The sequence below is a fragment of the Apaloderma vittatum genome, unplaced genomic scaffold (genome assembly GCF_000703405.1).
Source record: "Apaloderma vittatum isolate BGI_N311 unplaced genomic scaffold, ASM70340v1 scaffold1309, whole genome shotgun sequence".
Taxonomy (NCBI): Eukaryota; Metazoa; Chordata; class Aves; order Trogoniformes; family Trogonidae; genus Apaloderma; species Apaloderma vittatum.
In genome coordinates this window covers 48110-60615 of record NW_009734393.1, presented here as the reverse complement: position 1 = coordinate 60615, position 12506 = coordinate 48110, and the positions used below count along the sequence as shown (strand labels likewise).

The 12506-nt window shown below is 41.0% G+C and overlaps 1 protein-coding gene across 1 annotated transcript in view; it reads right to left on the bottom strand.

The window, feature by feature from the left end:
- The window catches only part of GALNT9 (polypeptide N-acetylgalactosaminyltransferase 9), a gene marked incomplete at its 5' end in the record, with an annotated part of 135136 nt that overhangs the window by 74525 nt on the left and 48105 nt on the right, over window positions 1-12506 (bottom strand). Inside the window, one exon of the mRNA XM_009876227.1 lies at window positions 11678-11852. Coding sequence (XP_009874529.1) covers window positions 11678-11852 — 175 coding nt within the window. The remainder of the gene's footprint in view (window positions 1-11677; window positions 11853-12506) is intronic.

Sequence of the window (12506 nt, the reverse complement as noted above, 5' to 3'; positions counted from 1 at the left end):
AAACAGAGCTCTCTAATACCAAGAGCAGCAACCCCACGAGACGGCAGCCCCTGACACGGCACAGCGGAGTCACTGTCACACACTGCAGAGGCTGGAGCCTGGTGTGGGATATTTCACACAGCAACAGCACATGAATTACTACGTTTGTGAGGCTGTGCCACACAAGATTTTACCAAACACTCATTCTGAGGCCTGGAAACCGTCAATTCATTTTGCAACAGCCAAGTGTTGAGAGATACTATCACCAAGAGTAACTAAATGGTCTCCTAAAGGCTACATCACCAGGACGTGTGGTAGTAATTAGATACCTGCTCTTGCTGACAGAGCCTCAAGAGCAAAACACACACTGGGGATGGAACGACTCTGAAGGTTACTCAAAGGTTTTAATCTTGTTTCCTGAGGACTGACCCCATCAGATCTAGTTTGAATGACAAGCGTGGCTGCATTATGCCTTCTAAAACCTCTTCGGCGATGAGAAGATTTCATTGCCAGATGGTGCAAAAGCAGCGAGCTGCAGAAAACGTGCCATAATTTCAAAAGACTTTAAAACATCAATGTGTTTTCAACAGAAGCTACATCCCAAAGTGTTTCAGGAAAGTAAAAAGCTCCAGTGCAAGCATTCCTTTCTGACCGAGGTAGTCTGAAGTTGCTATGCATTAACAGAGAAACCGAGGCAGCAGACTTACGTAAGGGTGAAAAGCTCTTCTCAAAGCAGTATCAGAAACAGCCACTGTTTGGCTCCTTTGTAACTGTGTTTCCCCTTGAAATAAGTTTTGAGGATTTTGCAGAGCTCTCATAGCTATCTTTAAGGGAATGGTGGTTTGCCAAGATTCACAGAGGTAGTACGCTTTGGACACTGATCTTTTCTCATTTTTCTTTTGTGGGTTGTTTAGTCCATTGTTCCTTTGTGGTTTCAGGTTTGTTGCCTTATATTTTGTTTGTTATATTTAGTTTGTTACTGTGTATTTTCTTGTCTAGGCCAACAGAAAGTGAAAAGTTATGAAATTACTCAACCTCCGTTTTCACTCTTCACTGACTCAATCTGAACTATCATAAATATTCTGATCTCTTCTCTAAGAAGACAGCAATTTCTCTGTATTTGAATATGGCCAAAATATTTGTCTTTTAGATACACAGACTCATATTGCTTACATGAGGTCGTGTACTTTCTTTCTCTTTTTACCTCTCCTACATCAGTAAAAAGACACGTAAATTCAGTGAAATCCTTGAGTATTGATGATGAGCTACTTACTGCAAATAAACCACCACAAAATAACGCAAAATAAGAGTATGACTGACAAAAAGACAAGGCGTCAGAGCATTTTGTTTGAAGATAAGAGAGCTAAACTAGTTTTATTTGTATTCCTCCAGAAAAATGACATTTTAATTTATCAGTTGGATGCCAGTAACACAGAGCATGAAAGTTCTAATAAAAAGGATGATCACAAGTTAGCTAGGAAGAGAAGAACGACATTGCAAGTTGTAGAAACTTCTAGCCAGGAAGGCTATGTAAGAGATGTTAATCTCATATGAAACGTATATTGTTTTGTTACCCTACTTGATTTATTCTGGGAATAAATCAATACATCTTCCATGACCAGAATGGTCTGACGTCTTTCTTACTACTGGTCACCACCTGCAATTGTTGGCGCAGTACTTCTACTGTCAAAGCCCACTCCTGCAAGACACCAAAGATATCCGCAGAACCATGGAAGAGTATTAGGCCTGAGAAGGTATAACCATTTCAGCTCAGGCTGTTAAGCATCTTTTTTGGCTTTAAAATATTTCCTCAGTCAGCAGGATCATACTTTGTTTCTTTTTCCCCCTTTTTCTTCTTGCATGGCCTTTCAAGAACTGCACCCCAGACTCAGAGGAGGTTTATTTTGTTTTTCCGTGGCAGAGATGAGAAACAACTGTGGCAGGTTTAGGACAGTGCAGTACTCGATTCAGAACACCAGTCTGTACCGTCTTCAGGCCACACTCATGCACCCAGGTAAAGAGCCAATGTGACCTACTGAATCAGTATAAGCCACTTCCCTTATTAATATCAGATTATATTAATGAGATTAACTGTTTTAAAAACCAGTGGGCGGATGGTAGAAAAACTTGCAACTCCAATAAAGCAAGGAAGAACGCAGAAGAGACTATCATGTTTTTTTCTTTCCACCGTGTTATCTCCGCTTCTCAGCCAAGAGGCAGCAGAAGAATAACAGCAGAACACTGGAGATACCAGCCAGACACCCCTCTGCCGTCACAAATCAGGTGCCTCCATACACCGCTGTGGTAACCCCTGTGTGTAATATCAGGCAGAGGCTCTGCCACTCCCTTCTGGCCTCTGAAAGAAAGGCTTCCAAAATACCAGACACTAGATGCAGATGTCACTAATGACAGGCCACTGTTTTACTGGAAGAAGAATCCTCCTCTTTGCCACTGTGGAAGAAAAAAAATGACCTTAGAGCCAGGTCAGTGTCCATGCAGAGCACTTGCAGCAGAAGCCTCATCAACAAAGTGACTGAGTTCCCTTGCAAACCAACCGCTGTCTGGGCAGGTGGCCCAGTCCTGAAGCCCTTGGGCACTGCTTCATCAGATTTGGTGCAGAGGGCAAGTCACAGAGCAGAGAGATTACATCCTCCAGCGAGATCTGGTGCACAGCACAGGGCACAGTCACACCCAATGACTCCCATAGCATGCACTAATTTATTACGCCTCTGTCTGATTTCCAGATCTGCCCTGCAAAGCAGAAAAACTGACTACATGCCTTCTGAAGCAGAAACCTGTAAATGGGTTTTCTTTGTAAGAATTGAATTCTGTCATTCTTTTTTACTACCACCTGTTTCTGGAAACAGGTCTTTGACAAGCAAGGAAAGAATTTTTAAAACTATTTTTATCTCTCTTGATTAGAGTTCTTTGGTCAGCAGATCATGAAGCCCTAAATTATCAGGACGTTTATGTTGATACAAAGCAAGATGTAACAACCATCATACTTAAAACTATCATACCTAAAACTATCCTGAAGTTTCCATATTCCTTCTATGGTTCCTCCCTGTGTGTTCATTTTGCAAATACTTTACTTTGAAGGGTAGATTGAGATCATGTAATGGAAAAGCTAAAAGAGATAAGGAATTCTTCTCCCTTAATGTCAGATGTCTGCAATAGACCCCCTACATCCAATGTAATTGCCTCAAACTTTCATTCTCAACAGAGAGGCAGAGGATGGCAATTTTATAGTAAGATATTTCATGTAATAGTGTAGACACTGAAAATAGGTGAGCTTAATAATGTTCCAAAAGAGCCTATTTTGAATATAAGAGGAATTTAACCTGTTATTTTGCAAGACAGCTTAAAATTGGACTGCTGAAGTGTATTCCCAGTAATGATCAAGGAAAGAATATGAAGAAAATATTTAACAGTCACTCTGATTTTCAGCCCTGAATCATATTTACGACTGTGCTCATCTGATACTTGAGTCTTGGAAATGCTAATCTGGGTCCCTGTTTTCTTCATAACAAGGGGAACAATTCATTCCCAGTGCTGGTGCTGCTGTCACACCAGCCTTCACAAAACTGCTCCCATCACTCTACAGTTGACTGAATTCACATGTTTTTCCAGTTGTACGGCTTATGTTTATTACCACATCACTTGGTGCTTTGCATCTGAATGGCACAAAGAGGGATCTCTGGAGTGTAATACAGCAGTTAGATCAAAACGCACAACAAAATTTCATTAATCTCTATCAATCTATTAATTTGAAACCTCAGATTTTGACCTTTCATGAAATCTGAGGTGTCTGAAAGCTGTCTGGAAGTTCTGTCTCAGTCCCCTGTATTTAAGAAATGTAAGTGTTGAAGAAATTGCTACTTCAACAAGTGTCACTATCTCTACTCTCAGGTTACAGAGGAAGTAAAATGCCACACCAAGGTTAAGAGTGAATTGCTGTGAAAGTAACTTCTGGAACCTCATTTTCTCAACCTCCCATCCCCGCCAATGGAGATGACTTTCTTCCCCTGTCTGTATTCACATGCGTGGAAATGACATCCCTATAGGTATTAGGAACTGGAAAGTTTCAGTGTCTGGACAGACTGCACACTTATCTAACTTCCAGCATATGTTCACACCCACAAGTAAGAGAGTAGGCTCTGAGTCACAGACAGAGAAAATCCAGTGCAGAGTTGTTCTCTAGTATTTAGCAAAACTCAGAAGGGAGAGCCTTTAATTAAACATAGTACACCTGTGAGATTTCACAGCTTGTCTTGCCTTATCAGGGACAGCAGAAATAGCAAAATGAGGTATTTGGACTCCAAGCCCATGTTCGTCTCAGAGAGATCCACAACACTCTCTTGCACCACTGATGCTGCTTGTGCTTTATTCTTCTGCCTGCCAATATCCCTAGGTAATGGCCAATGAAGAAGGACTATAAGCTTTAACAGGACTGGGTAATGGACTGTGTGTACATTGCTTATCTTAGGTAATCCATGAAATATGAGGAGTTTTTTATTGCTATTCATTGTTCCCAAAGTCCAGCCTTGGAGTAGCTCTATTAGGCTCAATGGACTTACACAGCATTTTTGTTTCTGTAAGCTGAACTGCACATTCATCAAATCCTTTGTTAACTTTGCTGGTAATTCTGGCTTTGTCTAAGTGCTTTCAGGTTTTCAAAAGGATTATGATTATATCTTTCCTAGTTATTTCTATTTTTTTTTCCTAATTTTAAGCTGCTACATTATTATGCAAATTTACTCATCCTCTTTATAGACACCAGTGTTCTTTCCCTGTTTATTTTTCCCACTTGTTTTTTTTTTTTTTCTATTGTGCATCTGCACAAGTCAGCAGCTCCTGGCAGCTCCCTGGACTAAAAGGAGAGAGTGGAAGAGGTTGCTGAAGTCCACGTATGTTCAACATGCTAAGCTGATGAGCTGCAATATGTTATTTGAGTATTTCCTTTCCACATGGGCACTGCTGGCAGTGAGGCAGGATTCAGCCCTGCCTGATTAGGTACATAAGCCAGATGTGAATTTTGAGATTCATCTCTATTTTTCACAGATGCAAAAACATTAGGTGCTTAGCTTTTATCTGAGCCAACATACTTTATGAACACAGAGTAACATATATTGTTAACATGTTATTTACTGGAATGGGAGAAAAAAGTCTCCCAGGCATATTCGTAGACATGATGGATTTCAGTAAACTAAATATATTTAAAAAATTCAGCTTTAAAGGTAGTGCTTCACATCCTCCAGTTCTTTTTTCCATCTAATAAAAACCAAGCAGACATTTGGGCTGGAATTTGAGGGACATGAGAAGTTCTTCCCTCCTATCCTCTTTAAAAATATGTATTTGTCAGTGCTCTCCTCTCACTCTGAACAGATTGCTGGCGAAGGGTTAAAGACAGAAGAGAAAGTACAGTAAATTTATTTCTCCTATAGGCTCCACCAGGCTAAAGGGTATTTTCACTTGGGTTTTACTTCTCTGAAGCAGTTCCAGAAATCCAGTAACGCACTGCTGAAGCCTCATTCCCAGGACCCAGCCCTGGGATGGACAGTGCTTGCTTGAGACTCCACAAAACATATTGCTGCCCCATGATTTTGGTTGGCTTCCTACTGGCACAAGGACTTGCTGGGAGGAACATCCACAGCAGGTTCTTTGGTAGGCAACTCCTCCTTGGAGAAGCCTTTTGGGGAATTTGTGGAAGGAATCTCTGATCAGGAGCAAATTCACAATAAAAGGTTGTGCCAATTCGTCAAAGACCGTTGAGCAGATCCCTAAATGTAGCACACGCATTTCACACCTTTAATGCCTTTGCCTGCCAGTGGGGCTCTTTGGGGATTAACCTTGGATTCTCCAAGGTGTTGAGCACCCATGATGCAATGGTAGTACTGTGGGGCTCAGAATGAGTGCTCCCAAGATAAACATTAGGGTTAGGGGAAGAGTTGGAAAGCAGAATTTAACCCAGAGTATAGAATAAGCCTGTAAGAAGACTGAAAGCAAAGGCAGGAGTCATACTGTGATCACACGGGCGTCTCTAAGGCCACTGTAAGTCTATCTCTGAAAATATATGCACTCTGTATTTAATATTGGGCCAATTCAAAGCTCAAACCTCACAGGAAACCACAGCAAACAAAAATCGTGTGCTGCCTTACTTTCTTATCAGATTGCTGAAGAGTTCATGTCAATGGGCGAGCCTGATTTTTCACAATGCTAAAAAGAACAGCTTCTTCCAGATAAAAGACAAGTTAGCAATGAGCTCCTCAGCACACACAATTGTATAATTCACCTTTAAAATATGTAAAACCACCTGCTGACTTCAAGGAGACTTTTAAAAAGGCACGACATAGGAATAAACACACACGATCTAAGAGAAAGCACCCACATGCCACAGGCCAGAGTCTCTGTTGCCCAACTCTTCTACTTCAATGGACCTCACAGCTTCACGGCTGCTTCGTTAACATGCAGCATCTGAGAGGTGGACCCAGGATACTTCTCAGTTCTTAACGATAATGACCACACTAGGCATTTGTGATTCATGCCTGCACCCCCACCTCCCAATCCCCAGTATCACTTTTTCTGAATTTGTCCAAAAGTAAATCTTTTCCTAAACGACAGGAATTGCATTGGGAAACGTCTCTTCTAAATTCTACCCCGTTCCAAGGGGGTACACAAATATGCTTATCTTTAGACTCTTTTCACATAAACATGTTTGTTTTTCCCCTCCATCATCACTATTCTAATTTTTACACCAATAAAAAAATGAACTAACATAAAAAATTAAAACATTTTTTTCCCTCTTTCACAAATCAGAATTTCTTTTTTTTCTTGCATGAACTTAAAGAAGAGTCTTTATAAGACACAAATGAAAGAAAACATGGTCTCGTCTGCTAGATTTTATGGTTCAGTGGGTTTAACACCATATTTTACTCTGGTTGTTCCACTGTCAGGTACCGTGATGTAAAAACTTAAGACAGAAATGTAAGAAAAAATTCGTGTAAACTGAAAGCTTATTTTGCATGTGATTTTATACACTACCTCACATTTCACTGACAATATACATTTATCATATGCAGACAAGCGGACGTACGGACGTACATAATTCCTCACTGAGGCCAATTGAGGAACATTTCATGTAGAATGCTTTTCCTGTAAATAAGTGTACAGAAATCTAAAAAACATAATAAAAAATATTCATACCCTCTTCCTCAGTCTCTAAGAGGAGAGAGGAACTCCCCATCTGTTTTACCTGACATCTCTATCAGCATTCCTGTGTGCTTGGGGAGCTTTCAGGCTGCAGCCCCCAGCCAGAGCGGAGCGAAACGCCTGCTGGAGAGTTAAAGATCAGCTCTTTGGCTGCCAAATCTGAATAGCTCTTTTCTGCAACACTGAAAAGCAATGAGGATGCCTCAATGAACACTCTAGGTTGTTTACGTAGACGAACAGTTGAAGTTGCTTTTCTGGCCTGTCCTCTCTCTGTAAGCTGGCACGGTCCCATCAATCTGGAAAGGCCACACGGCTCGTGCTGCACGCTCCCCTCCTCACTCAGACAACACCAGTTCATTTTTGCTATCTGAAACATGTATTCCATTAAGTTAACAAAACGGATTCTAAGTGACAATACAGGCTTTGGATGAGAAAAACCTCCCTTAATAACCACATGTCCATTCCTTTACATTTGTGTATTGCCCAGGTCCAACTCAGCACAGGGATGCCGCAACAAACGTGAGCCTGAACCCTCCAGAAGGAAGGACTGCAACCGGCATTTCACCCTCACCTTCAGCACTTCTCCCTTGAAGGAAAGAACCACCCACACCTTGTCAGGTCCTTGAAGAGCCACCTGAGCTCGAACAAGGGGTTGGGGAGTTTACCTGCTGATAAAGGTTGGCTTCCAGTACACTGCATGAAAATACTGACAAGGGAGATTTCAGGGGGGCAAAGACCTTGCAGCTTTGCCCTACAGAAGCATAATCATGTCTCTGTAACAAGTACTTGGGATAAACAAAGTCTGTAGATTAGAAGGAAATCATCTTCCTTTTTCTCTACACACTTTCTTGAGAATCCACTGCTTACTGCCACTACAGCAAATTACACTACATATTGCCCTGTAAAACAGCATCTACAAAGTATTAGCCGTAGACCTAGGGATCTTGATCTTTAGCTCTTCTCAGTTCATTAAAATACCAGTTTTCTATACTTTTAAACCACTGTCAATTTCAGGGATAATCCATAATGATGGCATGTGTGTGGCACAATCTGATGGATACTCGGCTTATATTTCAGGTCCTATTTCTCATGTCAGGCTGTCTCGGTCCCTTTAGTATATTGAAACCTTTCGATTAAATCCTCTTACTCTACTGCTTCCCTACTGATACTCCCCCTTTGTCTGGAAAATTTTAATTACTACAGTACTGCATAACTCCATTCAGTGTTCCGATACTACCTCTGTGATAGGAGCAAAAGCAATTCCCAAGACAGAATGCAAGTATAATACTCTATCACTATGTCTTCTTTTATGGCTCCTAGAACCCTCTTTATGAGTGCTAATATATTGTGGTCTCTGTCTTTCACTTACTGATTTCTACTCTCCTTCACTCAATGCGTCCTTTTTCTCACCCAGAGAATTAACACCCCGTATCTGCTATCTCCCTTTCCTGCTCCCAGACATAATGTAGTGAATTTTTCTTCTCCTTGTCATGTTATTTCTTCCCATCTCTCAAATACAGGAGTCTATATTATGGTCTACATCTTCTGCAACACAATTAGCAGCTAGGATGCAATAGCCTGTACTCAATGTGTTGCTTAACACACAGCAGGTGGACTGAATACAAAAGTCAGAGCAGGAATGCTGAAATCTTCAGAGGACTAAAAGGAAAGCTGAACGATAGAAGCTTAAATATACCCTCAGAGAGGAATGTACAGCTTTCCTAACCTATTGGTTCTGCTGGGTTGCTGGCTCTAGATGCTGACAGACAATGTTCTACTGCAGGACAGGTAGAATTTTACGTATGAACTGCACACATACGTTATCATATAACTTTAAATTAAAACTCCATTTGACAATTAATAGTAATGGCCTCCTTTCAGCTAGCCCTCCCCACTTTTGCTCTCACGGCAGCAGTATTGGCTGACACTACCAAAAGCCTTCAGGGGAACAGGTCAGTAGAAAATCTCTGCTCTGCACTAATACATTTCAATACCTGAGAAGCAAAAAAGCAGCAATTAAGCACAGCAAAATAAATAATTCAATAGTTAATTTGACCTGCCAGATTGTGGAGTATTTTCTTATATCCTACCAGCTTGTATTTTAGTTTAGAAGAGGTGTCCCTGGAGAGTAACGCTGTGAGAGCCCGTAAAATGCTACAGTGCAATATAAGGCAAAAGCTCACCGATAAATGGGGCAACTGTTGTTTAAAGAAAAGGCTTTTTGTTGTCAGAGTCCTGCATATTTCATGAGCGAGTGATTAAGTCCTTCTCTGATTCTTTATGAATTAATCTGCCAACTGATTAGGCAGGTAAAGCAGCCATAGACTGGAAGACTAAAATCGCTCTGCAGGCACTTGACTTGTAGATGGAACACAAACCAAACAAAGCTAATGCTTTCCTGTGGTAAAGGAATTCACTTCTCTTTAATTGCCTCACAGTCCACAGACAGCTTTGAGTGGGAGCAATCCATGTGGCCTCTGAATACATGAATATACATCGAAAATAGGGGGAAAATGTTCATGCAAGATGAGACTTAGTAGGAGAATAGAACAGCCTTGCTTTAAGAAGCTACTCCGGCCTGACTCCTAAGTCTGAAGGGTTATGGAGTAGGGGTAATGTTAACCTGGTGGGAAAAAATAAAGCAGTCTAGATGGAAGGACTTTCAGGCCTTCCAAGTAAAAGAAGATGAAACGAAAGTCAAGACTAATGGCAACCGCATGAGCACAAGTGGACAGAACTAAAACTAGGAGGAATCAGGTAGAACAAGGTTTGAGATGGCTGCCAGCAGCTCCAAAGGGCGAGGGGAACAAGAAGAGAAGCACCAGAAGGCAACAACCCAACCTTCCATGTGCAGCTCTGAAACAGAGGGATATGGGATGCTTCTGGTATACGTTTGCTCTTCTCATTCCTCCTCTGTGGCTACTCCAGAAGCCAAGTGGTCTCAAAGCAGCTGCACAGACTGGCTCTGCAGAAGTACTGAGACTTAAGAGCACTTGTTGAAAGGAGAGTACACCGGGGAGGATGCAGTAAATGCAAACACTTTCTGTCTCAGATATACACACACTCTCATCTACCGAGTAGTCTAGGTTCTTGCTATGCTGATTTCAACCATTTCTGACATTAACACAAACCTTAAAATGCAGTAAGGTTTAAAAAAACCCCCAAAACCAGACTAACTACAAACCCCTTTCCTGCTTACTGACACCACTGCCTAGCTTCTCTGGGTAGAGCACATCAGTAAAATCTCACTTTGGTTTTTTTATAGAGGTGATAACAAATTTCTCCCCAAGGCTCAGAAAACAGCAGCTTGAGCAGGACAAGCACTGGGAACAGCAGCCAGGGCACACTCTCCCCAGCCTCCAATTCTGTCCAGTAGCTGATATTACCCCACATAAACATTTGTGATGATTTGAAAGATCTAGTTGCTTCAAGAGTAAATAAATAGATTAAACCAGCTCTTAAGCCTCTATAAAATTACTACAACCTCTATTATAGTCTTTCACCGTCGTGGGGAAAAGAAAGAGGTGACATAAACCAGGTGCACTACAACACTTACTTCATTGCATCTTCCATTTTAAAAAGTTATTCATGAACATATAAAAATAAATGCTCCACTCCTTTGCAATTAAGTTTCTCTCTGGTTGTAAGTACAGCTATTTTTAGTTTTAATTTGGGGATATCTCGCAGAACGGCAGAGCACAATCAGCTCCACCATAACCCTGCATCATCATTATCAAATACCAGTCTATCTTTGGAAAAATACACATTTTACATACTGAAAGTCCCAGCAGCCCTTTTTCAGCTGACTGTACATATCAGTTCCTTCAGCCTTCATTTCCAGTAACACTGAATATTGGCCATGAAGTGGTGCTACAAAGATTTACTCCAATTGCACATCTGGTCCATTAAGGCCAAAACTGTGCTTGCCACAGTCAATACTGCTCCCTTGCAAAATAAAGGGGATGAGGAAAGGCGTGCTAATTTCAAGCCCCATTAAAAATGCAGGAAATAATTCAATGTTTCCCTCACATGCAAACGCAAGAAAATTTATGAGCAAATCAGATTGGTATTCAAGTTGCTAAGAAGAAATGACAGAAAATACCACAGAGATTAAAAAAAAAAGTACTTGAAAGCACGCATCTGCTTCCAGCTCAGAGCCTCCTTAATGGTGTCTCCCCATTTGACTGCTTTGGAGGTTTCATATTCATCGTGGTTTAAATTACTTCTCTCTCCATTGAGCTGTACTAGAGCAGGCACAACAGCTTTGTTAATGGATCTTGCAGCCATTGCAGAAGATTGTCAGCAATGTTGCAATAATCAAGAATATTATTCAAAAGTAATTGCTAATGTGATAACACCAGCCTACAGCTGTCTCATCCCTGCAGTTTTTCAGCTTCCCTGTTGCTGAGCAATTCTTTTTCACAGCCTTTGAGACACAGGGCACAGTGTAAGAGCACTGCTTTCCCTGCGGGAATAGCCAAGAACTTACCAGCCGATGTTGAATTCAACGTGAGCATCAAAGAATCCGACGACAGGAGAGGTTGCTGCTTTCCAGCCTTGGATTCTGGCTCGAATCAGTCCTTCTCGTTTGTTATTGCGCACTATTTTCACCAGGCCTGGGTATCTTTTATTGACATACTGGTCCAAATTAAATTTTAGCTCAACTGCAGCACAAAAGAAAGCACACAAATATTCAGAACGAGAAAAGCCTCGCAATGTTACGGTTTATTTTCATTTATTCTGCAACGGAAAGGGAAAGAAATCATTAAATATTCCTATATCCTTTGTCAGCCTCATGTATACAAACCAAGTCCTGCAGTGGCGGCACAGACTAGTTCCAGGGGTATTAGCTCTGAGAAATGCTCTAGACATCAGAGAAGCTACCGCTAGACTTGAACAGGTTTAATAGGGCCTGACAGATTTGAATACTGCTTTGAAGAGGTAGTTTGTCTAAATATTTTCAAATAATCACTGTTCTGATTCTCTGATGATTTGCATTAAGTTACAACAGACCTCTGGAGGAGCAATTCTGACCTTACAGCAGAGAAACTCGTGATTATTTTTTTTTTTTCTGATTTATGTTATTCAGTAAGAGTTTGAAAAATAACCTCAATGGATTTTGGGTCAAAACCTAATTCAGATCAGAATTAATTGCCCTTCATTTTAAGGGTTTTCCCTTAAATATAATTAAGACTCCTCAATACCAGGCTTCTTCCCCATTGAACTAAATGGATATTGAAGATTTCAAATAGATGACTTCTCTTTTGTTCATTTTCAGGCATTCAACTGCAGACGGAGCAGAACTCATTCACTCCTTT